The sequence below is a fragment of the Megascapheus bottae genome, chromosome 1, assembly GCF_031878675.1.
Source record: "Megascapheus bottae isolate mThoBot1 chromosome 1, mThoBot2.hap1, whole genome shotgun sequence".
Classification (NCBI taxonomy): domain Eukaryota; kingdom Metazoa; phylum Chordata; class Mammalia; order Rodentia; family Geomyidae; genus Megascapheus; species Megascapheus bottae.
The window spans coordinates 3,450,795-3,474,370 of record NC_143509.1 but is presented as its reverse complement, the minus strand read 5'-3'; the positions used below and the strand labels follow the sequence as shown (position 1 = coordinate 3,474,370).

Genomic DNA, 23,576 nt, shown 5'->3' with positions numbered 1-23,576 from the left:
GGGGGGGGGGGGAAATCCCAGCCTGGGTTTATCCCATCTCTGCCCATTAGGGGGCAGGCGCCACATTACTACCAGTTTCCTGTTCCAGAGGGAGTTGCAGGGCACAGCCAAGGCAGGGCTGAATCTTGAAACCATCCCTCTCCTGAGGCCTTCAAATGGTTTCAGGCAGTAAACAGAACCCCAAAAGCCTGGGCCCAGCGCCCTGGAATCTGAAACTCAAGGCTTGTTTGAAAAATTCATGAGCCCCAAAGTTTCAGTGAAGGCCAGAGAACAGAAGAAAGTCTTGTGTCTGGGCTCTGCCCAGCCCGCCCTACCCCAGCTGGCAGCTGGAACCACCCCCGGTTCCTCCCAGAGGCAAAATTCTTGGTCCAGTTCAGCCTAAGTGTTCTGTCTGCTCCTCATGCCACTCTCACCCTGCCCCAAGAACATTGCTCCTGCTCTCACACCTTTCATCCATGGCTCCTCATCTGGAGCCTGTGATTCTTCCTGACCTCAGCACAGGGTGCCACTTGAACCCTGTGCCCCAGACTTGTTGACTGCACTACTTCTAGTTCCCCTCTCTGTCTCTCTTACTCCTGGCAAATGACACCTCATTTCTAATTTCTCCTTTTCAGATTCATTTTCTCTTAGCCTCTTTGGGAAGTGTGGTCTGACTTTTAAATCCACATCTAGGGTAAGTTACTAGCCCTCTCGGCTTTCCTACTGCCTAGATCCCTCCGGGGGCTTGAACTCACATCCTGAGTGCTGTCTCTGAGCTTCTTTGGCTCAAGGATAGTATTGTTGCCATTTGAGTCACAGCACCAGTTGGAGTTTTCTGGTGGTTCATTGGTTTTCTGCTGGTTCCTGCTCAGGCTGGCTTTCAGCCAGGATCCTCAGATCTCAGTCTACTGAATAGCTAGGATTAGATGCCTGAGCCCTACCAGTGCTCGGCTTGCTTCCCCCCCCCCCCCCCCCTCTCTCTCTCTCTCTCTCTCTCTCTCTCTCTCTCTCTCTCTCTCTCTCTCTCTATTTCTCTCTATTTCTCTCTCTTTCTTTCTTTGAGGTGTTCCTGGGGCTGGGTCCCAGGACCTCACACAAACAGCTCAGCACATTGAGTCACAGGCCTGGCCTTTTTCTTCATTCCCCAGTTGAGTGCTCGGGGCTGGATTGTTCCATTTGAAGCTGTGAACAAAGGCAACAAAGGGCAAAAGTCAAGTTCTCACATTCTCAACCCACCCAGGAAACCACAATTCTGCCTTCTGTCGCCTGGAAGCCCCTCCCCGGCAGTCACTGCCGTGGTCAGCTGGCATCAGCGGATGAAACAAGTTTGTTCTAGAACTTCATAGAAAAAATGATCTGGTCTATTTCATTCAGCGTTATAGGTTGTTCTCAAATCCACACCCACTGTTCTGTGTATCAGGTCGGTCTCCCCATGCAGCCCAGTCTGGCCTGGAGCAAATGGGGAACCCCCCCCCCATCCTACTAAATAGCTGGGATGACAGGCCTGAGTCACAGCTCCAGGCAACATGAGTTGCTGTGGAGAGAGGCCTCACTTTGTAGCCCAGGCAAGTCTTGAAGTCTGGATCCTCTTGACTTCACTTCCAGGTTCTTTTTTTTTTTTGGATCCTGTAGCTTGAACTGGCCTGGACGTTGTCCCTGAGCTCTTCAGCTCAAGGCTATCTCCTTACCCTTGAGCCAAGACCCACTTCCCGTTTACTAGACGTTCATTGGAGATAAGAGTCTCAGGTCTTTTTGTGCCTGGGTTGGCTTTGAACCCTGATCCTCAGATCTCAGCCTCCTGAGGAGCTAGGATTACAGGCGTGAGTCACCCCACCCAGCTTCCAGGTTCTTCAGTTTGAGCTGGTCTAGTGGATGTGCAGTGGTGTCTCATTGAGATTGCAAAAGAAAAAAAATACATATATCTTATGTAGATACATTGATAAATATTATATGCAATATAAATAAAATATAGCATATATTATGTAAATATAATGTATAGACATTATATGTAAATATAATGTAACTACATAAACATTATCTTTTTTTTTTTTTTTTTTTTTGCCAGTCCTGGCCTTGAGCTCAGGGCCTGAGCACTGTCCTTGGTTTTTTCTCAAGGCTAGAGCTCTACCACTTGAGCCACAGCACCACTCCCGGCTTTTTTCTATGTATGTGGTACTGAGGAATCCAACCCGGGTCTTCGTGCATGCTAGGCAAGCACTTTAACCACTAGGCCAAACTCCCGGCCCCCTCTTTTTCTTTTTTTTACAGTGCCGATCAAGGCTGCCTGTAACCCCCAAACAAGTCCACGTCATATACGCAACCCTGCAATGGTTTCCCCAGGGTTAGAGGGGGTTGAACAAGGACTGAATTTTCAACTTCCTTCCAGTGACACTGCACCTTGATTTCTTATTTTTGCTCATTTTCATCCATTGTTATAACATTTTCTGACTTTTTTTTTTTTGGCCTGGGAACTGTGCCTGAGTTTCTGTGCTCCAGGCTGGTGCTCTACCGTCGGAGCCAACGGTTCACTTCCAGTTTTATACTGGTTACTCGAAGAGAAGAGTCTCATGGACTTCTCTACTCCAACTGGCTTTGAATCCTCAAATCTCAGCCTCCTGAATAGCTAAGGTTACAGGAATGAGCTACTGGCACGTGGCCAAATTCTGAGATTCTTGCCAGCATGATGAATTAAAACATGACATATTGGCGGGTGCTGGTGGCTCACTTCTGTAATCCTAGCTACTCAGAAGGCTGAGATCTGAGGATCATGGTTCAAAGCCAGCCTGGGCAGGAAAGTCCAATGAACCGCTAGAAAACCGCAAGTGGCGCTGTGGCTCCGAGCTGTACAGCATTAGCTTTGAGCAAAAAAAAAAAAAAAGCTCAAGTTCAAGCCCCACGACCAATTAAAAAATGAAAATAAAAGCCACACATTTTGTTGTGCGTTTACAGGCCGGGTCCGCGCCCAGTGGTCTGACACGAGCACAGAGAGTGGAGCGAACGAGTGAATGAATCTCACTCAGGTCAAGCTTCGCCTCGGAGCATCACGCTCACCTCTGTTTCCCAGCTAGAAACAAAGGTTGGGCTCCACCCTCCGGCCCGCCCCACCAGAGGCCACGCCCACCGGCACAACTCGGCTCCGATTGGACCGGGGTGCTCCGGGGCGTGGTCTGCCCCGGCGGGTGGGCGTGGCCGGGCCCGGGGCGGGGCGCTGCAGCCCGCCGAGCCTCTCGCGGGCCGGGTCTGGGGTCGCGCTGGCTGGGACTCGGCTCCCCGCCCGCCACGGTCATGGAGGACGATCGGAAGGACGGAGCCTACGGTAGGGTTGGCGTCCGCACCGGGCTGGAGGCTCGGGTCACGAGGGACGGGGACTTGTGCGACCTTAGGCCACCCCGGTGCAGCCCGAGGCCCCCTCCGCCCGCTCGCCTTTGCATCCCGCGCGCCCCGCTCCAGCCCGGTCCCCTCTGACTCCGGGTCCCCGGTCTCCGGCTCTCCCGGGGATTTGGGCCGGGGCGCACAGCGCATGCTCCGCCCGCGGAGGTCCCGTTATCTTGGCCGCCCAGATGGCGGGCGGGGGAGGGGAGGCCAGGCCAGGCGGTGGGGCTGGGGAAAGGAGCCGGGCCTCGACCTCCCCCCGACCCCTCCTCCTCCTCCAGCTCTCTCGGTCTCCGCTTTCCTCCTACCCTCATCCCCGCCACTTCCCTATACCTTCCCCAAGGGGAGATCTCGGGCTCTGTACCCACATGGGGAAACTGAGGCTAGACAGGGCCAGACCCAGCCCTGGGGTAGGAGCTCATCCGGTCTAGCCAGGACTTGGGTAGGGCGGAAACCGGGGCGCCTCTGGTGAGAAGGGGGAGGAAAGAAGCCGGAAACAATTGGGAAACTTCCCTGCCTTGTGCAAGGAACTGGGGGTGACCGCCTCTGGTTTTCGGGGGTCCATCCGAGTGCTGCCCCTCCTTGAGGCCCCGACAGGGGACGTCACCCCTCGACGCTGGGGATGGGGTCGGGATGCGGCTCCACGGTGCTAACCTTTCCCCCTTGTTCCCATGGGGTGTGTGTGTGGGGGACGTGCTTACTCAATTTCTCCTTTCTCTTCTCGATTTTTGGGTTCCCAGGACCCAATTCAGCTGCAAGGTTCAAGCGGCACGGCCCTGAGCACAGGGCCACGTTGTCCTCCCCACCCAACCCATCCACACCCCCACCCCCCACTCCACCTCCTGGGTGACAAACTTCCTGGAGGCTGTTAGGCTCCAGGGCCTTGGGGAGGGGGCAGGAAACTGCTGGAAAAGAACGAGAAAAACAAGTATGCTAGCAATGTACCTTCCCCCCCCACACACACCCCTAATTCCCCCGGGGGTACTGTGCCCCCCCCCCTCCAGGGGCATCTGGGAGTGAATGATGGGAAAAGCCGGGAGCCCCTCCCTGTTAGGCCCTGTCAGGTTGCTTGAAGCTGTCTGCCCAGACTTTAGAGGGGCGCTCTGGTTCTTGGTTTTCCATCACCCTGGGGAGGTGGCTTGGTGCTGTCCAGTGTCTTGGCTGTGGCCGTCTGTCTCTGTACGAGTCTCAGCTTGGGGTTCTGGACATGGCATTTGGCTGCTCTGTGGTCCCCACTTGAGGAATCTTTGGGGTCTGGCCGGGAGAGCAAACTAGATAAGGATGGCATGATTCAGCTAGGCTTCCATTTGCCCAAGGAATGGATTTGAGCCAGGGAGGGGATTAAACAAATACTCTCAAAGCCCAGTTGAGTTGATCCAGGAGACAGAAACAGAGCCTGGCTGCCTCGATGGGTCCACAATCTTATGGATGGGAATCTTGTCATTCAACAAATTGTCCTCTGGGGTGCTGGAGCAGGAACCCAGGGCTTTGTGCATGCTGGGTGCATCGTACCTTGTCTGCATCTCATCAGGGTCCCCATCAAAAAGTACTTGATGAGCTGCTCACAGGCAAAAATCCAGCAGTTGGGGACACAGCAACAGATGAAGCAAAAAATCTGCAAGATGGCTGGGAGTGGACGGGAGAATCTATGTGTAATTGTAGGTTGTTTTAAGGTTGTGAAGCAAAACCAGGACACAGGCTTGTGGAAGACTCCTAGAGGTTTATTTTAAGTGCCTGAGGGCTGGAGTTGAGCTGGATGGTGGGAAGACTAGATGGGAGAGAGTGTTTCGGGAAGACTGAATTGCAAACACCACACACCATGGCTTCATTATTTCCCTCCAGGAGACTTCAGCCTTCTCCTGCAGCCAGCCCCTCACCTCCTCCACTGGTTGACTTCCAGTATTGGAGATCTGTTGGACTCCCCCTAGATCTCGCCTGTAATCCCAGCTACTTAGGAGGTTGGAGAACCAAGAGCCAGCCACCTAGAGTTATTGAGACCCCATCCTGATCAACGAGCTGAGTGTGGTGAGGCATGCCTGTAGGCATGTTTATGAGAGGCGGTGCGGATGGTTGCTTGCTGAGAAATAACTGGAAGCAAAGTGAGTATGGCTCATGTAGTAAAGCACCTGTCTACCAAGCATGAGGCTGTGAGGTTCAAGAACCAATACTGCCACAAACACAAAATAAACACCTGGGGTCTTCCCCAGGAAGTTGTAACTGTGTAACTCTAGATGAAGGAATAACCTCTCTGGTCTGGAATCCCATCTTTGTTTTGTATTTTTTGTTTTTCTTGGAAGACTTAAGTGCCCTCCTGGAGCCCATTTCCCCCCCCCCCACAATCCCCTCCCCAGCAGATTCTTGTTGGTTAATATGAGGACAGGTCCAGGCTCTGACACAAGCTGTGTAACTCTAGGTGAACGAATGAATAACCTCTCTGATCTGGAATCACATCTTTGCTTTTGGTCAGTCTGGGGCTTGACCTTAGGGCTTAGACTCAGTCCCTGAGTTTTTGTGCTCAAGGCTAGCCCGCTAACATTTAGAGGGGCAGCTCTACTTTCCATTCTCTGGTGGTTGTCCATTGGAGATAAGAGTCTCACAGACTTACCTGCCTGGGCTGGCTTTGAACTATGAGCCTCAGATCTTAGCCTCCTGAATAGCTAGGATTGCAGGCATGAGCCACTGACACCCAGCCATGGAATGGCATCTTTGAGTCAGGTGAACCATACTCACTTGTGAGACGATTCTTTTTTCTGTGGTGTGTGTGCGTGTGTGTGCACGAGTGTGGGTGACAATTCTGGGTCTTGAACTCAGGACCTGGGTGCTGTCCTTGAGTTTTTTTTTTCCACTCAAGGTTAGCTCTCTACCACTTGAGCCACAGCCATTTCTGGCTGTTTGGGTGATGGGTGATTCATTGGAAATAAGAATCTCACAGGCTTTCCTGCCTGGGCTACCTTTGAACTGCAATCCTCAGACCTCGGCTTCCTGGGCAGCGAGGGTTACAGGTGACTTGCTGTGTGCCTCAGACCTAGGGCTTAGCAACTTCCTTCCTCAGCCTTCGGAGGCCTGGGATTACAAGAGGGTGTCACCACACGGGTCTGATGGGAAGCATTTTACACTGCGGCTGCAAGCCCCAGGTGCAAAGGAGGTCTCGTTGGCTGGTGACGCAAAAGCTCTGGCTTTTCCATGAGCCCTGTGTAAGGCAGGCCCCGGCTGCAGTGGGCAGAGTTTCCTGTGCAGATATTCTGAGTGGAGAGGAAGGCAGTGCCTCCAAAGGAAACAGGAATTTCAGCTCTGAGTGTCCGAAGATGCCAGGAAAGGGTACTGCCTTTTTCTCAGCCTTCTCTTGGCTTAAGCAGTAGGGGGAAAGGATTCTGGAACTCTACAAACAGTAGATTATGACCCTGTACCACCATCACCACAGAACAGAAGAAAGCAAAACAAAAACAAAAACACAATAGTGATATTAGATTAAAAAGCTGATTTCAGGGGCCGGGAGTTTGGCCTATCGGTAGAGTGCTTGCCTAGCGTGAATGAAGACCCGGGTTCGATTCCTCCATACCACATACATAGAAAAAAGCTGTAAGTGGTTCTGTGGCTCAAGTGGTAGAGCTCTAGCCTTGAGAAAAGTCCAAGGACAGTGCTCAAGCCCTGAGCTCAAGCCCACAACTGGCAAAACAAAAAACAACAAAAAAGCTGATTTCAATGGTGTCACAGCTCACTCCTTCAATCCTAGCTATTTATAAGATACAGATCTGAGGATCATAGTTCAAAGCCATGCCAGGCAGGAAAGTCCCAGTGAGACTTTTGGGTTTTTTTTTTGTCAGTTGGCAGTTGTGGGACTTGAACTCAGGGCTTGGGCACTGTTTCTGAGCTCTACTTTGAGCCACAGTGACACTTTCTCGGTTTTTGAGTGGTTAATTAGAAGTAGGAGTCTCAGGGGGAAGTTTTCTGCCCAGGATGGCTTTGAACAGTGATGCTCAGGTCTTAGCCTCGTGAATAGCTAGGATTAGCGGCGTGAACCATGGAGCCTAGCCAGGATTTATTTTTATTTTAGTTTTTTTTTTAATTTTTTGAGGACACTCTAGCAGGAACCCCATCCCTGACCCCTCCCCTTAGGAGTTATTTTTTAAAAAAAGATACTTACAAGTTTCCTGCCCAAACAGGGACATAAATAGACTAAAGTCTAGAAGGGCTTACTCTATTTTGCCTCAGCCTTTCAAGTGTAGGGCGTACACTGCCAACACACACTAGAAGATTTCATAGCGTGTCACTCTGGGGTGAGGAGGGGTGCAGAATGCTTGCAAATAGTTATTTGGCCCAGAGAACTAAACTTTTTCATGTAGTTCAATTTTTTTTTTTAATTTTTTGCCAGTCCTGGGGCTTTAACTCATGGCCTGAGCACTGTCCTTGGACTTTCTCAAGGCTAGAGCTCTACCACTTGAGCCCCAGCACCACTTCCAGCTTTTCTATGTATGTATTTACCAAGGAATCGAACCCTGGTCTTCTCGCATGCTAGGCAAGCACTCTACCACTAGGCCAAACTCCCTGCCCCAACTTCCAGCTGTTTTTATAGTTAATTAGAGATAAGAGTCTCAGGGAGGGGCCAGGAGTTTGTCACAGAGTGACATGTACTACAAGTTTGAGGCTGGGGAGAGGCTCTGTACTGAGCTTGCAGAAGACCCAAGGTTCCATTCCTGAAAGCTGACAGGGTGACAGGGTTAGAGGACCGAAGTCTAACGCTGCTGAGTGCTGAGCAGAAGGATTTGAGAAGAGGAAGTTCTTACCTTCCCCCCTCCTCCCAGCCCCCCAGGACATGAGGGTTCAGGTCTGCTGGTGACACGCAGTGTGATTTGTGGGTGGACTGAACTTTTGTCTTGGTCAGCTTGTACGTTTGCCTAACTTAGTAAGTGATCATTTCCTTCCTCGTGAAGGATTCATTCATCCTCAACTGTGGCCCTTTTTTTTTTTTTTGGTACCAGTTTGGGGCTTGAACTCAGGGCCCAGGTTACCGTCCCTGAGTTGGTTTTTTGTTGTTGCTATTTTTTGTTTTTGGTGAAGACTGGTGCTCTGTCACCTGCACCACAGCTCCACTTCTGGCTTGTTGATGGCACATTAGAGGTAAGAGTCTCTTGGAGTAGCTGGGAATGTAGCTTAATTGATGTCTAGCTTGCATGAAGCCCTGGTTTTGATTCCTCGGCACTACATGCAGCGAAATAGCTGGAAGTGGTGCTATGGCTCAAGAGGTAGAGCTCAAGGACAGTGCTTAAGCCATGAGCTCAAGCCCTAGGACTGGGTGTGGGGGGGCGCGGGGAGGGGAAGAGTCTCATAGAATTGCCTGCCTGGGCTGTCTTTGAACCTTGATCCTCAGATCTCAGCCTTTTGAGTGGATAAGATTTGCAGGCATGACCCACCAGCAAGCTAGTGCCTGGCTTGTAAGCCAAATTCTTTTTCCTCCTCCTCCTCCTCCTCCTCCTCCTCCTCCTCCTCCTCCTCCTCCTCCTCCTCCTTCTTTTTTGGCCAAATACTTTTGTTCACCCTGGAGACCCTGCAGGGGACAAAACAGACTGTCATTGAGCCTTTAGAGATTTTACTGGAAAGGCAGACACACAGCAATAAGATAAATGAGGGAAAAGAGAATATGGCTAAGGTTCTGGGGATAAAAACAAAAATCTCACGTAAGCGGGAGTGATTTGGGTCTGGTGACAAGTTTGAGATTTAAAATAGGGAGAATTAAGCTGGCACCAGTGCCTTGCGCCTGTCATCTTAGCTACTCAGGAGGCTGAGATCTGAGGATCGTGGTTCAAAGCCATCTTGGGCAGGAAAGCCCATGAAACTCTTAGCTCCAATTAAGAATCAAAAAGCCAATAATGGCACTGTGGCTCCAGTGGTAGAGTGCTAACCTCGAGCAGAGAAGCTCAGGGATAGTGCCCAGGCCCTGAGTTCAAGCCCCAGGACACACACACACACACACACACACACACACACACACACACACACACACACAATAAAACAGGTAGAATCAAAGAAGGTAACCCTGTACAGATGACTAGAGAGGTCAGAAAGTGGAGCTGGTAAGGAATGTGGTTGGCAGAGACCAAGTGTACAGGCCTCGTGGTAGAATCATAGACGATAAGGAGGGGGCTGCCTGGGGCAGAGTGTGTAGAGAGGTTCTGATGGTCTTGGAGAGGATTTGGGATCTTGTTCCTAGACAGATGAGGACCCCTGAGCAGACTGATGCGTTCATTTAGCTTTGAGGATTCAGATAGCTAAGTTCTGGGTAAAGGCCCAATTACTGGAGGTTATCATCTGAAGTGGAAGTCAAAGGCAGCCTTAGGCAAGGTCTGCAGCCCTTTAGGACCTGAGTTCTCTTAGGGAAAAATGGCTGGTGTGTTCTGTAGGTACTCTTACCTTTTGCCAGTTTGACCTGGAACCTATGATTGTCAAGTGGGATTACAAATGGGCACTCTTTTTTTTCTTTTTTTTTGCCAGTCCTGGGCTTGAGCTCAGGGCCTGAGCACTGTCCTTGGACTTTCTCAAGGCTAGAGCTCTACCACTTGAGCCTCAGCACCACTTCCAGCTTTTTTCTACGTATGTGGTACCGAGGAATCGAACCCGGGTCTTCATGCATGCTAGGCAAGCACTTTAACCACTAGGCCAAACTCCCGGCCCCTGTTTTTCTTCTTTAAGGTTCTGTGCCTAGATATTGTTTGTCCTCACGCACGTCAGAGATGTAGATGTCAGGAAAAGCGGTGACTGTGTGTGGACTGGCTGTATGGGTGTGGCTTTGTCCTGCTGTAGTTCTCTTAGGACTTGGCTGTGGTTCAGAAGCTGTGGGGGTTGGGTGGCATTTGATGTCTTGGCAGGAACACTGTGACTGGGTAGCCTGTGCCATTCTCCTTATCTCCCATGGCCACTGTGCTGGGTAGTGGACCAGGCCTTTTGTCTAGCCAGACCAGGGACCCAAGGTCACCTCCCCTACCCCAGCCATCCCACCCTCCACCCCCCCTCCCCTCCCCCCACCCCTACCCATTGCCTCTCTCAGGATCTTCTGTGGCTCACACACTGGATGAGATAGAAAGACAGTTACGGAGCCTGGAAATTCCTGTTGCAAAGCCAGAAGGCCATATCTGATTATGAGCTCCATGGGCCCCGCCAAGACAACACGGAGATATATATATATAAATATTCTCTTGGTCTGAGGCTGTGCCAGGCTCCTACTATAGCTCCTCCTGCCTCAGCCTACCTAGTGCAGGGAGTCTAGGTGTGCAACTCCATGGTCAACTTTCTCTCACTGTCCCTTTATGAAAAGTTTATTTTTTTGGCTAGGTGCTGGGGGCTCAGGCCTGTCGTCCTAGCTACTCAGGAGTCTGAGATCTGAGGATTAAGGTTCAAAGCCAGTCCAGGCAGGAAAGTCCATAAGACTCATCTCCAGTAAACTACTCAGAAAAATCCAGAAGTGACACTGAGGCTCAAGTGGTAGAGTGCCAGCCTTGAGCATTAGAGCTCAGGCACAGCGCCCAGGCCCAGAGTTCACATCCCATGACTGACGCCCACCCCCTTCTCCCCCCCTGAAAACAAAATAGAAGAGAAAGAAAATTCTGAGTGATGAGCTGGACTTCAGAAAATAAGTGGTGTCTTCCCTTCGGGTGCCAGTTTGTCAAGCCTCAGGTCCGTGTTTTCAGGTGGGGCATCCTCTGTATCCACTGCAGAAAAGAGAAAGAACTTGTGGGCAGAAGAATGGCCCCCAAAGATGTTTTGCTTGGCATTTCCACAACCTGAGAAGGGACTGGTATGGCCACAAAGTGGGGTTCCGGGTGGGGCTGAGGCTTTAGAGATGGGCTGGGAGGCCTGGCTCAGCTGTAGGAGGCGTGGCTGGAGACGGGGCGTGGCTTGCTGGGATGGACTGGAGGTGGGGCTCAGCGGTGGGGCGTGGCTTCTCATAGGGCGGGGCTTGGCAGCAGGGGTGTGGTTCAGGGGTAGGGGCGTGGCTCTGATGGGGTGTGAGTCTGTGGTGGGTGTGGCTTGGCTGTGGGCAGGGCCAAATGTCAGACCACCTGCCTAGTAAGCCAGGAGTTTGGCCTAGTGGTAGAGGGCTTGCCTAGCATGCACGAAGACCTGGGTTCGATTCCATGGTACCACATACATAGAAAAAAGCCAGAAGTGGTTGTGTGGCTCAAGTGGTAGAGCTCTAGCCTTGAGAAAGTCCAAGGACAGTGCCCAGGCTCTGAGTTCAAGGCCCAGGAAAAGATGGATGGGGGCTAAGGATCGAGGTTCAAAGCCAGCCTGGGCACTGAAGTCCGTGAGACTCTTATCTCCAGTCCACCAATCCACTCTTATCCATCAGAAAACCGGAAGTGGCACTGTGGCTCAAGGGGTAGGGCGAGAGCTCAGGGACAACACCCAGGCTCCAAGTTCAAGTCCCATGACCGACAAAAAAAAAAAAAGTTGGAGTAAGGAGCAGTCTCTTAACCTAGGATAGAATGTCCCTAGTATCAGGACATTCCAGAGATTCCACGAATAATCAGATGATCTGGAATCCAAGAACAGAGCCTGGCCAACACTGAATTACCGAGATAAAAATTAAGTACCTGGGGGTGGGTGGGGCTCAGTGGGTGGACAGAGGCCTGAGTTCTGTCTCCAGAGGCATCAAATAAATTAAAAGAAGAAAAAAGGGGAGAAGAGGGGAATGTTTATTAAATGTCCAGTTATTGGAATTTTATATTTCATTTTTGCCAGTCCTGGGCTTGAGCTCCGGGCCTTGGATTTTCTCAAGGCTAGCGCTCTACCATTTGAGCCACAGCGAGAGCCACTACAGCCTCTTGTTTATGTGCTACTAAGGAGTCGAACCCAGTGCTTCATGTGTATTAGGCAAGCACTATACTACTCAGCCACACTCCCAGTGCCTCTTCTTTCTGCCTTTCCTCCTTTCTGTCTTTCCTTTCCTCGTTCCATCTTTGTCCATCTTTCTTTCTTTTCTTTTCTGTTTTTTTTTTTTGTTGTTCAGATGTTTTCAAGTGGGATTAACAAAATGATGTCAAGGTTTATTTATTCAAGAGTAGTGGTACTTTCCTATCATTTCTGCTGCTCAGGAGGTGGAGGCAGAAGAATGGAAATGCCAGCCTGGATAAAGTTAAGAGATTCTACCTGGAAAACCCAAACTAAAAATACCCAAGCTAAACAAACGGACTAGGCGCTTTCCCACCTCATCCCTTTCGCATCAGTAATTTTTCAGACAGTGTCTTATGCTTTTGCCCAGCTCTATCCTGGACCATGGTCCTCCTATCTTTACTGCCAGAGTGTCTAGAATTACAGATGTGTGATACATCATGCCTCGCATATTGCCATTGCTTTGACATGGAGTAAGCCCAGGCTGGCCTTGAACTCAGGATCCTCCAAGCCAACACTTTGGTCTTCTTACCATACAGTGAGATTGCCGAGACCCAGCTCCTTATCCTTCCGGCTCCAGTGATCAGAAACCATTAACATTTACCATGCCCCTTTCTTTATCCCCAATCAACTGAGGTTAATGGGTGCTAACGGAACCCATCAGAGGATGATACTGTTAGGGTCCTGTCCCCCAATATTAGGGTCCGTGATCAAAGGAACGAGTCTGACACAAAAGTGGAAGGGCTGTCCTAATCTCACAGGCTACTTTTTTTTTTTTTTGCCGGTCCTGGGCTTGGGCTCGGGCTCAGGGCCTGAGCACTGTCCTTGGACTTTCTCAAGGTTAGAACTCTACCACTTGAGCCTCAGCACCACTCCCGGCTTTTTTCTATGTAGGTGGTACCAAGGAATCGAACCCAGGTCTTCGTGCATGCTAGGCAAGCACTTCTACCACTAGGCCAAACTCCCAGCCCCTTCACAGGCTGCTTTTATAGGCCACCAGCCATGTGGTTGGGCTGGCCATACACAGGTGGCCAATGGAATTCAACATAATTGATTGATGGCTGGAGCAACCACTGACACCTTTGCTGTTTGAACGGCCCTTTGGTCTAGGAGGGCTTCTGGTGCACTGCTTTGACGACAAAGGAAAGGGAGGGAGTTTCTTGGCAGGCGAAGGGGGTAGGGTGGGGGAGGAATTCTGGTAACCACCTGGTTAAGCTGTTCTCCTAATCTGCGCTCTGTTATTAGGGAATTTACAGCCCCCAGCTTGAGTCCAGCACTTCGTGAAGATGGGAAATGTCTATAAGGAAAGGAAGCGAGGTCTCAAAGGGGTCTCTCTATTTTAAAGGGAAATCTCGAGAGGGGTCCCTTCAAATGCCAGTGCTCTCTCTGCCATAGAGCCGGGCCCAGTGCCAGACCCAGGCTGGGTCCGTCTCCATGCCTTTGCCCTTCTCTCTCACAGAAGAGGAACTCAGTCCGAGCTTCTTCCTTGTATTCTGCTTTCTCTTGCTTGCTTGGCCCTCGTCATGTTCTGCTCAAACACCTTCTTCCTTCCCTGGCTCCCAAACTAGGGGTGATCTGGCAAAGCTGCTTTCCTTCCTGAGCCTTGGTTTCCCTGAAAATGTCATGCCATCAGCATTCATTGTGTGTGTGTGCGTGTGCGCTCTGGTCTTAGATTCAGGGCCAAGGTGCTGTCCCTGAGCCTTTTTGCTTCCAGCTTTGTTTTTGGTGGGAGAAGAGAGCCTCTCGGCCTTTCAGATCTCAGCCTTCTGAGTAGCTGGGATTACAGGCGTGAGCCACCAGTACCTGGGAACCCGAGGGCCTCTGCTTTCCAGGCAATCTACCACTTCAGCCAGTTGTTTTTTACATCAGTGGATATCTTGAAGGCAGACGTCAGAAATTTCCAGTTATTTATTACATGTCTCCTTCCACCTTGCCCTACTGACCTTCCTGTCTGTAAATATAGTCTCCTGTGTTTTCCTTCTCATATATATATATATATATATATTTTTTTTTTTTTTTTTTTCTTACCAGTCCTGGGCACTGTCTGTCTCTGATCGTCTTAAGCTCAAGGCTAGCACTCTACCACTTGAGCCACAGTGCCACTTCCAGCTTTTTGGTGGTTTATTTATTTTTGCCAGTCCTGGGGCTTGAACTCAGGTCCTGGGCACTATCCTTTGAGCTTTTTCATGGCGAGAGCTCTACCTCTTGAGCTTAAGCCCTTCTGGCTTTTTCTGTGTATATGGTACCAAGGAATCAAACCCGGGTCTTTGTTCGTGCTAGGCAAATTTCTACCGCTAGGCCATACTCCTTGGCCTTTTTGGTGGGTTATTGGATACAGTGTCTCATGGATTTTCTTTCCCAGGCTGATTTTGAGCCATGATCCTCAGATTTCATTCTCCTAAGCAGCTAGGATTACAGGTGTGTGCCCACTGGCACTTGACTCAATCCTTTTAGATTTTTGGTTTTGTTTTTGTTTTTGAGACCTGGTTGCCCATGAACTATGTACATAACTCAAGCTACTGGTCACAGTTTTGAGTTTATATATATATTGCATGATTAATCGGTATGGAATTTTGTTTTGCTGTGTGTCAAGGTGGTGTTACATTTACTTTCTTTCAAACAGACTTCAGGCATACTGAAGGAAAAGATTTATGCTCTCTTTTCTTTGTAGACTGAAAGTTCCACCTTTTTCCTACATTAAAAATTTTCAAGTAAAAATACAAAAATTACTTTTTTTTTTTTTTTGCCAGTCCTGGGCTTGAGCTCAGGGCCTGAACACTGTCCTTGGACTTTCTCAAGGCTAGAGCTCTACCACTTGAGCCTCAGCACCACTTCTGGCTTTTTTCTATGTATGTGGTACCGAGGAATCGAACCCGGGTCTTCATGCATGCTAGGCAAGCACTTTAACCACTAGGCCAAACTCCCGGCCCCTACTTTTTTTTAAAGTTATACTGAGGATGGAGGTCAACGCTGCTATATGCTAGGCAAGTGCCCTGCCACAGAGACACAGCCTAACCCTCACAAATTAACATTTTAAACTCTCTTTTCTGTTTTGTTCCTGTAATGGGACTTGAACTCAGGGCCTTGTTGCGGTCCCCTTAGCTTTTTCATTGAACACTGCTGGCACTTTGCCACTTGAATCACTGCTCTACTTCCTGCTTTTTGGTGGTTAATTGGATAGAAGAGTCTCCTGAACTTTTCCTGCCCGGGCTGGCTTGGAACTATGATTTACTCAGATTTCAGCCTCCTGGGTAGCTAGGATTACAGGTGTGGCATGAGCTTTTTTTCCCCATTCATTTTTTTCCCCCGGTCGTGGGGCTTGAACTCTGGGCCTGGGCATTGTCCCTCAGCTCTTCAGCTGGCCTCAGACCACTATCCTGCCATCCACAGCCCTTTCCACCATGCCACCATGCTCAGCTTGTTTGTTGAGATGGGAATCTTGTTAACTTCTTGCCTAGGCTAGCTTTGAACTTTGAGCCTCCTCATCTCCCTCTCCTGAGCAGCTGAGATTACAGTTGAGTGTCACCATGCCCAATTTTGTTTTGGGGATTGTATCTGAGGTCACATCTATAGCTTCAGCTCTGAGCCTGCATCTCCAGCTAAGGAAGCTACACTGTTTAGATAATTAGTCGGGGGAAGTCTCTCCAGGGAGTAGTATTTCATAGAGGCCTGAGGGCAGGGTGTCCCGAGGAGTTTATCCAGTTGAAGAGTTTCTACTCAATGGGATCTGAATAGCTAGTGCAAAAGCCTTGAGGCAGAGTGGCAATCTTGAGATTGAGCCTTCAGGCCAGTGAGGCTGGTGGGAAGCCTGGCCAGGGGAGAATGGGAGGTGAGGGTAGGAAGGTGGTAGGACTGATGGTGCTGTATTGATCCTGGTGTGAAAGTGGGCTTTTCTTCTAAGCCCAATGGGAGCCAGGGCAAGTTCTAGGCAGAGGAAGGAAATGGCTTGTTTGATATGGTGACAGTTATGGAAGGTGAGGATGGCCAAGGAGCTTAGTGGAATGGTTTGCCTGGAAGTCTGTTTCGACCATGGATGGTTGTACAGACAGTGGGCTTGAAGAAAAGGAAGGGCCGACCTCCCAGGCTCCTGGTCCCAGGTTTTGGCAAGCTGGTGGTCGGGGAAGAGCCTCAAGCCTGGAAGGGTGAGGGCACAGCTCAAGTAATGGGGGCGTGGCTCAAAGTCCTGGGGGGCGTGGCCAAAGCCATAGGGAGGGATTGGAGCCCCTAGGGGCGTGGTCAGTGCAGTGGGCATGGTCAACGCCACTGAGAGGGACTGGACCCCTAGGGGCGTGGCCAGCCCGATAGGCGTGGTCAACGCCACTGAGAGGGACTGGAGCCCTAGGGGCGTGGCCAGCCCGATAGGCGTGGTCAACGCCACAGAGGGACTAGAGCCCTAGGGGCGTGGTCAGTGCGATGGGCGTGGTCAACGGCACTGAGAGGGACTGGAGCCCTAGGGGCGTGGCCAGAACAGTGGGCGTGGTTAACTCAAGTATGGTGGAGATACTGGGGATGCTGCTCAAAGGTACAGCACCCTACCTCGCAAGGGTCAAGCCCTAAACTCGGTCCCCAGTGAGTAGCAGCGCACGCACACACACACACACACACGCACTCACACGAGTTTGCTGGTGATTTCCTGAGCCACCCACCCGTGCACACAGATGTCTAGCTGGGGGCGAGGCAGCGAGAGGGCCCACACAGTAGGCCGTCTGTAGGGGTGGCGCCGAGGCTCCGTGACCCCGCAGGGACGGCGTCGGTGAGCACAGGGGAGGTCTGTGTCTGCGGCCAGCCGGCGGCTCGGGGGTCACTCTGGCCTTCCCACGGGGACAGGGGAGTGAGTGAGCGGCCTCGTCTGCCTGCAGTCTGGAGCGCTCCTCCACGGTGGTGCGGCCTGTCCCGAGCTGACCCCCAGGGCCGGGCTCTACCAGCCTGCCCCGTCACACCTGGCGTGTGTTTCCTTTTTTTCATGTTTCTGTGGCACTGGGGCATCAGCTTCACGTCCAGCTTTTTCTTTTTGGGGGGAGGGCAGTTTTTAGACCTTTAAGCCTGTGCCTCGGTTTCCAGACCTGCGCAGGGGAGCCGGGGGTGGTGGTGGTGGTGGAGGGGCGGGAGGGGGGTTCGCTGGGCTGCCGGGGCCCCCGGGGCGCCGCCGCAGGTGGGATGGGAGGGGGGGCTGGGCGGGGAGGGGCCGCGGCGAGGGCTAAATCGGGCCTTGGGGTGAGTGGCGGGAGCAGCTGCGGGCCCCGCCCTCCCCTCCGCCCCCCTCCCGCCCCTCCCCTCCGGCTCCCCTGCTCTGGGGCTGGTCTGACCGGTTTGGGCCGCCCCGCCTGGCACTGGGCTGGGCGGAGCCACCGGCTGTCGCCTGCCGGGGTCCGGGTGTCCTCCCGGGGGACACCGGCTCGCCCAGACCTGGGGACCCCGAGGGCGCTGGACATCCGCAGGGATGGGGGGCGATCGGCAGCATTACTACGGGAAGCACGGTAGGCCCGCGGCGTGACCCCCCTTCCTGGCCCCCCCGCACCCCGGGACTGGCGGAGAAGGGGGCCCGAGGGGCGGCACAGCCCCTCCTGCGATCGGAGCACCCCGTCTGCTGCTCACGGTCGCCCCCTGTTCCCGCAGAGGGGCTCTTCATCGTCCCACTGTGAACGGACCCAGGTCCCCCTGGCCCAAGGGGGAGTTCTGTACCCACTGGGGGTGCCTGGGTGTGGAGGGTACCCCTAACCAGGAAGGTCCCCGGGGCATCTGGCGAGAGCCCCAGACTCTCCATACCCCCCACTCCCAAGTCCTCAGCCTCGGAGTCACCCACTTTATTCTGCTGTCTTACAGGAACTCCCCAGAAGTACGATCCTACCTTCAAAGGACCCATTTACAACAGGTAAGGCCTTCCCTGCCATTCCTGGGGTGTAGAGGGGCTGGGGGGGGTTACCGGCTCATGGCTATTTCCACCTCTCTCCCCATCTGCCCTCCGGCTAACTGGTGAGAAATAATATGCATCTAGCCACAAGGACTAATTTGTTTAATATACAAAGAGTCTTTACAAGTGGGGTTTGCTTGGTTGGTTTTTTTGGCGTGGAACTCAGAGGCCTGGCAGACTAATAACTGTGGCTTCTACCACCCGGCTACGCCCTGGTGTTGCCAATGTTTTCTTTACTTCTCTTTTCTACACCCTTTCTCCTAACCTTCTTTTCATCGTCCGTCGTGGTTGTCCTCCTCCCCTCTCCTGTCTTCGTTTTTTTCTCCTCCATCCTTTTCCTATTCTGTTATCTCTTTTTTTATTATTAGTATTTTTTGTCACTCCAGAGGCTTGATGTCAAAGCCTGGACACTGTCCTTGAGCTTCTTTGGCCATAGAACCACTTCTGACTCTTTCTGTGTATGTGGTCCTGAGGAATTGAACCCAGGGCTTCATGCGTGCTAGGCAAGCACTCTACCACTAAGTCACATTTCCAGACCTCCTTCCCTTTTTTGGGGGGAGGGGGAAGTCCTGGGGCTTGAACTTAGGGCCAAGGCGCTAGTGTTCTGCCACTTGAGCCACAGAACCACTTCTGGCTTTTCCTGAGTATGTGATACCAGGCAAGCACTCTACCACTAGGCCAAACTCCCAGCCCCATTTTTTTTTTTTTTGGTACCTGTACTGAAGCTTGAACTCAGTGCCTTGATGCTGTCTCTGAGCTTTTTTTGCTCAAGGCTGGTGGCACTTTACACTTGACCCACAGCTCCACTTCCGGCTACTTGGTGGTTTATTAGAGATAAGAGTCTCACAGGGCTGGGAATGTGACCGAGTGATAGAGTTCTTTCTTAGCATGCATGAAGCCCTGGGTGCCGTTTCTCGCTGTCACATACACAGAAAAAAAAAAAAAACGGAAAGTGGCACTGTAGCTCACATGGAAAGGTGCTAGCGTTCAGAAAGCCCAAGGACAGGGCTCAGGCCCTGAGTTCAGGTCCCAGGACTGGCAGAAAAAACAAACAAAAATTCTTACTGACTTTCCTATCTTGGAATGTGTTCAAACTTCCATCTTCACATTTCAGCCTCCTGGTTGGCTGGGATGACAGACTTGGGCCACCGCCATAGGGTTCCACATAGCATTTAAGCTATCAGAACAGGGAATAGGTAACCCTTTGAGCTCAGGAAAGTGGATGCAAATAATTGTCACCATGCCACCCCCATGGGGCGTGGCCTGACGCTCTCCCCCTCCTTCCCCAGGGGATGCACGGACGTCATCTGCTGCGTGATTCTCCTGCTGGCCATCGTGGGCTATGTGGCTGTGGGTATTATAGGTTGGTAGGACTTGGCGCTGTCTCTGGGGTAGGGCTGCGCTGAGGAATGGCGCGGTCTCAAGGTCCTGGGGTCTCTCCACAGCCTGGACTCATGGGGACCCTCGGAAGGTGATCTACCCCACGGATAGCCGGGGCGAGTTCTGTGGACAGAAGGGCACAAAAAATGCGTGAGTCTTTCCCCCACCTCGGGGCCTGTGGGGTTGGGGCGCCATGGGTAGAAAGTAGGGATAGTGAACACAAGAGAAAAGGTTCTGGGCTTTCCCCGTTGCAGGTCATCTACTCGTTCTACCAGTGAATTCTGATTGTCTTTCTCTTTTTTTTTTTATTTGTCAGTCCTGGGCTTGGGCTCAGGGCCTGAGCACTGTCCTTGGGCTTTCTCTAGGCTGGAGCTCTACCACTTGAGCCACAGCGCCACTTCCAGCTTTCTCTGTGTATGTGGTACCAAGGAATCAAACTCAGGGCTTCGTGCATACTCAGGGCTCCGTGCATACTAGGCAAGCATTCCACCACTAGGCCTTGCTCCCAGCCCTATGGTTGTCTCTTAATATCTGGTAAAGACTGATTCAAGGACCCCTTGCAGAAACTAAATTTCTGGGGTGTTCAAGTCCCTTATGTAACGTAATGCAATATTTGGACCACCCACATTTTTCAATAAAGTTTTTTTGGGGTGCTGGTGCTGGGGCTTTAAATTCTTGTCTGGATTTTGTGCCCCAAAGCTAGCACATTACAACTTGAGCCAAATATCCTCTTTCCCACTTTGTGCTGGTTTGTTGAACATGAGAATCTCAAGGACTTTTCTGCTTGGGCTGGCTTTGAACTGCGATCCTTAGATCTCAGCTTCCTGAGCAGTTTGGATAACAGGCATGGATCACTAGAGCTCTATGATTTTTTTTTGGTGGTGCAGTGAAGATAAGAATTTTGTGGAGTTTTCTGCTGGGTGTTGATTTTAAACAGAGATCCTCAGACCTGGATCTAGATGGATAGACTTTAACTTATCTCTAGATGAGTTGATACCAAATAAACACAGTGTAAACCATTGTTGTTACATTGTATTGTTTAAGGAATCCACAAGGAAAAGAAGCTTGTACAGTGTTAAAAGAATGTATGTATGTTTTGGTTGACTGATTATAGTTGATAAGGGGAGTTAGCCAGAGCCCTGAGGTTTCTAGGCAACGTTTCTACCCTTGGACTACATTTGCCAGCCAGTCTTGTTGTTGTTTCCCTGATGCTTTTTATATAGGGTGGTTTGAGAATTCTTGACGCTTTCCATTCTTCAACCCTAGGAATAAGCCTTTCCTGTTTTATTTCAACATTGTGAAGTGTGCCAGCCCCCTGGTCTTGTTGGAATTCCAGTGTCCCACTCCTCAGGTATCCTGTCCCCTGTTCCTTTCCCCCTTCCAATCTCTTCCAGATCCTGTGCCTGCCCCCCCTTGTCTTGTCCTGTCTGTCCTCATCCTCCTTCCCTTTCAGATTTGCGTGGAACAATGTCCCGACCGCTACCTCACATTTCTCAGTGCACGCAACTCCAAACACTTTGACTACTACAAGCAGTTTTGCGTTCCTGGATTCAAGAACAATAAGGTGAGGGATGCCTGACCTGGGGGCCCAGGCTGAAGCTTACACAAGACATTGGGACTTGAACTCAGGGCCTGGAATACTGTCTCTGAGTCTTTATTGCTCAAGACTAGCGAGCCACAGCACCACTTCCAATTTTTTCTGTGTATGTGGTACTGAGGAATCGAACCCAGGGCTCCATGCGTGCTCTACCCCTAGGCCACATTCCCAGCCTCTCCATCTTTCTTTTGCCAGGGGGTGGCTGAAGTGCTGCGAGATGGTGACTGCCCTGCTGTCCTCACCCCCAGCAAACCCCGTGAGTGTGACATGGGTGTGAGGGAGGGGATAGAGCAGGGGACACACGCCATGACACCTTTCTCTCCCTGTGTTCCTTCCAGTGGCCCAGCGCTGCTTCCCGGCCATCCACGCGCACAAGGGCGTGCTTATGGTGGGCAACGAGACCACCTACGAGGATGGGCTCGGGTCTCGGAAAAACATCACGGAGCTGGTGGAGGGTGCCAAGTGAGGATAGGCGCCTGTCAGCCCCCCACTGGGGTCGCCGTGTCCTGGGTGGCCAGCCTGCTCAGAGACAGGCAACAAGGTCTGAGCTTCCTCCATCTTCCTGCAGGAAGGCCAATGGCGTTCTCGAGGCCCGGCAGCTGGCCATGCGGATATTTGAAGATTACACCGTGTCCTGGTACTGGATTGTCATGTGCGTACGAGGGGCTCTGGCTGCGCCCTGATGCCCCATCTGCCATGCAGTGGGGGAGTGGGCAGACCTGCTCACACCCCTATTTTGTCCCCCAGAGGCCTGGTCATCGCCATGGTGTTGAGTCTCCTCTTTATCATCCTGTTGCGCTTTCTGGCTGGCATTATGGTCTGGGTGATGGTCGTCATGGTGATTCTGGTCCTGGGCTATGGTATGTGGCCCTTCCCCTTCCAATGGGTGGCAAAATTGCCATGCCTTTTGTTGTAGCAATGGACGGACACAATTTTTAAGCCATAAGGGGACACTGGTGTCTCACTCCTACAATCCTAGCTTCTCAGGAGGCTGAGATTTAAGGATCTCGGTTCAAAGCGAGCCTTGGCAGGAAAGTCTTTGACACCTTGATCTCCAATAAAATATTCAGAAAAAGCCAGAAGTGGCACTCTGGCTCTAGGGGTAGCCTTGAGCACAGAGGGACTCACGGACAGAGCCTAGGCCTTGAGGTCAAGCCCCAGGACCAGGAGAAGAAAGAAAGAAAAAAAGGGAAAAGAGAGGCAATTGATGTTTACAGGCTTAAGGCTTTACTGGGAGACAGACGTGCCAGGCTGCTCTAAGTGGGAATGGAGGCAGCAGGTGGAGAGGTGTGAGCAGAATTGAAACAAAATCTTAGGGGGCAGTCATATAGCTCATGTGGCAGTCACGTTACGTGGACTGTGGGAATGCAGAGGTTGTGTGGGGGAGGAGTGGATTCCGAGAAGGAAGAGTTGCGATGTGGTCTACAAGAATTTAGAAGGAGAGCAGTGAGCCTATCCCAACTGGGGCAGGAATTTGTCTTCATACTGGAAAACAATACAGCCTCAGGAAAATAGGAACTGAACTGATTTTTTTTTTAATGTTTTATTTATTTATTTATTTATTTAATTTATTTTTTTTGCCAGTCCTGGGCTTGAGCTCAGGGCCTGAGCACTGTCCTTGGACTTTCTCAAGGCTAGAGCTCTACCACTTGAGCCTCAGCACCACTTCCGGCTTTTTTCTATGTATGTGGTACCGAGGAATCGAACCCGGGTCTTCATGCATGCTAGGCAAGCACTTTAACCACTAGGCCAAACTCCCGGCCCCTGAACTGATTTTTATAAACAGGTGAGGACACAAGATGGAGACTTAATAAGTTAACTGACCTTAGAAGTACTGGCTCATGGGCTAGGAATGTGGCTTACCTAGAATGCATGAAGCCCTGGATTCCACTCCTCAGTACCACATACACAGAAAAGCTGGAAGTGTTGCTGTGACTCAAGTGGTAGACTGCTAGCCTTGAACGAAAGAAGCTCAGAATGCAAGCCCCAGGACTGCCAAAACAAAAAAGACACACGCAAAAGAGACATCAGCAACAACAACAAAAAACAAACAAAAAATGCTATTTAGAACTGTGGACAGGCATAAATACTCTGGCCCCAGCTGGCCAGGTGTTCAAATCCTGGCTCAACTACTTTCTGACTGTGTGCCCTTGGGCAAGTGATTAAAGGCTTGGTGGGTCTCATCTACTCCTCTGAGTTACGGGCTTCATTCCTGTTTATTCTGAGGAAGGCTAAGAGAGGGTGATAAGGTGATGGATAAGATCGGGGAAGAGCCTGGAGAGCCAGAGGTGTTGCTCTCAGGGTGTGTCACACCGTGATTGCTCATTTATACTCTGAAAGGATAAACACCTGGGCTACTCACGCTGCAGACCAGATCTCCAAATGTTTCCTGCAGCTTCTGCCTATAATCCCTGCCTTCAAGTGATCTCTGCACACAGTAGGTAGAGAGAG

General features: G+C 51.3%; 1 protein-coding gene across 4 annotated transcripts in view; it reads left to right on the top strand.

Moving 5' to 3' along the window:
- Positions 1-3,183: 3,183 nt before the first annotated feature.
- The window catches only part of Slc44a2 (solute carrier family 44 member 2 (CTL2 blood group)), a 28,954-nt gene continuing 8,561 nt past the window's right edge, over positions 3,184-23,576 (top strand). The window contains exons 1-10 of one of the 4 annotated variants that reach the window (XM_090336783.1): positions 3,184-3,295; positions 18,061-18,109; positions 19,438-19,511; positions 19,594-19,678; positions 20,795-20,879; positions 20,982-21,092; positions 21,321-21,381; positions 21,464-21,587; positions 21,694-21,777; positions 21,873-21,985. In XM_090336783.1, coding sequence (XP_090192909.1) covers positions 3,265-3,295; positions 18,061-18,109; positions 19,438-19,511; positions 19,594-19,678; positions 20,795-20,879; positions 20,982-21,092; positions 21,321-21,381; positions 21,464-21,587; positions 21,694-21,777; positions 21,873-21,985 — 817 coding nt within the window. In that variant the 5' untranslated portion in view covers positions 3,184-3,264. Of the gene's footprint in view, positions 3,296-5,199; positions 5,451-17,548; positions 17,715-18,060; positions 18,110-19,437; positions 19,512-19,593; positions 19,679-20,794; positions 20,880-20,981; positions 21,093-21,320; positions 21,382-21,463; positions 21,588-21,693; positions 21,778-21,872; positions 21,986-23,576 lie in introns of those variants that run through there. The other 3 variants (XM_090336775.1, XM_090336791.1, XM_090336801.1) reach the window with 3 other exon arrangements.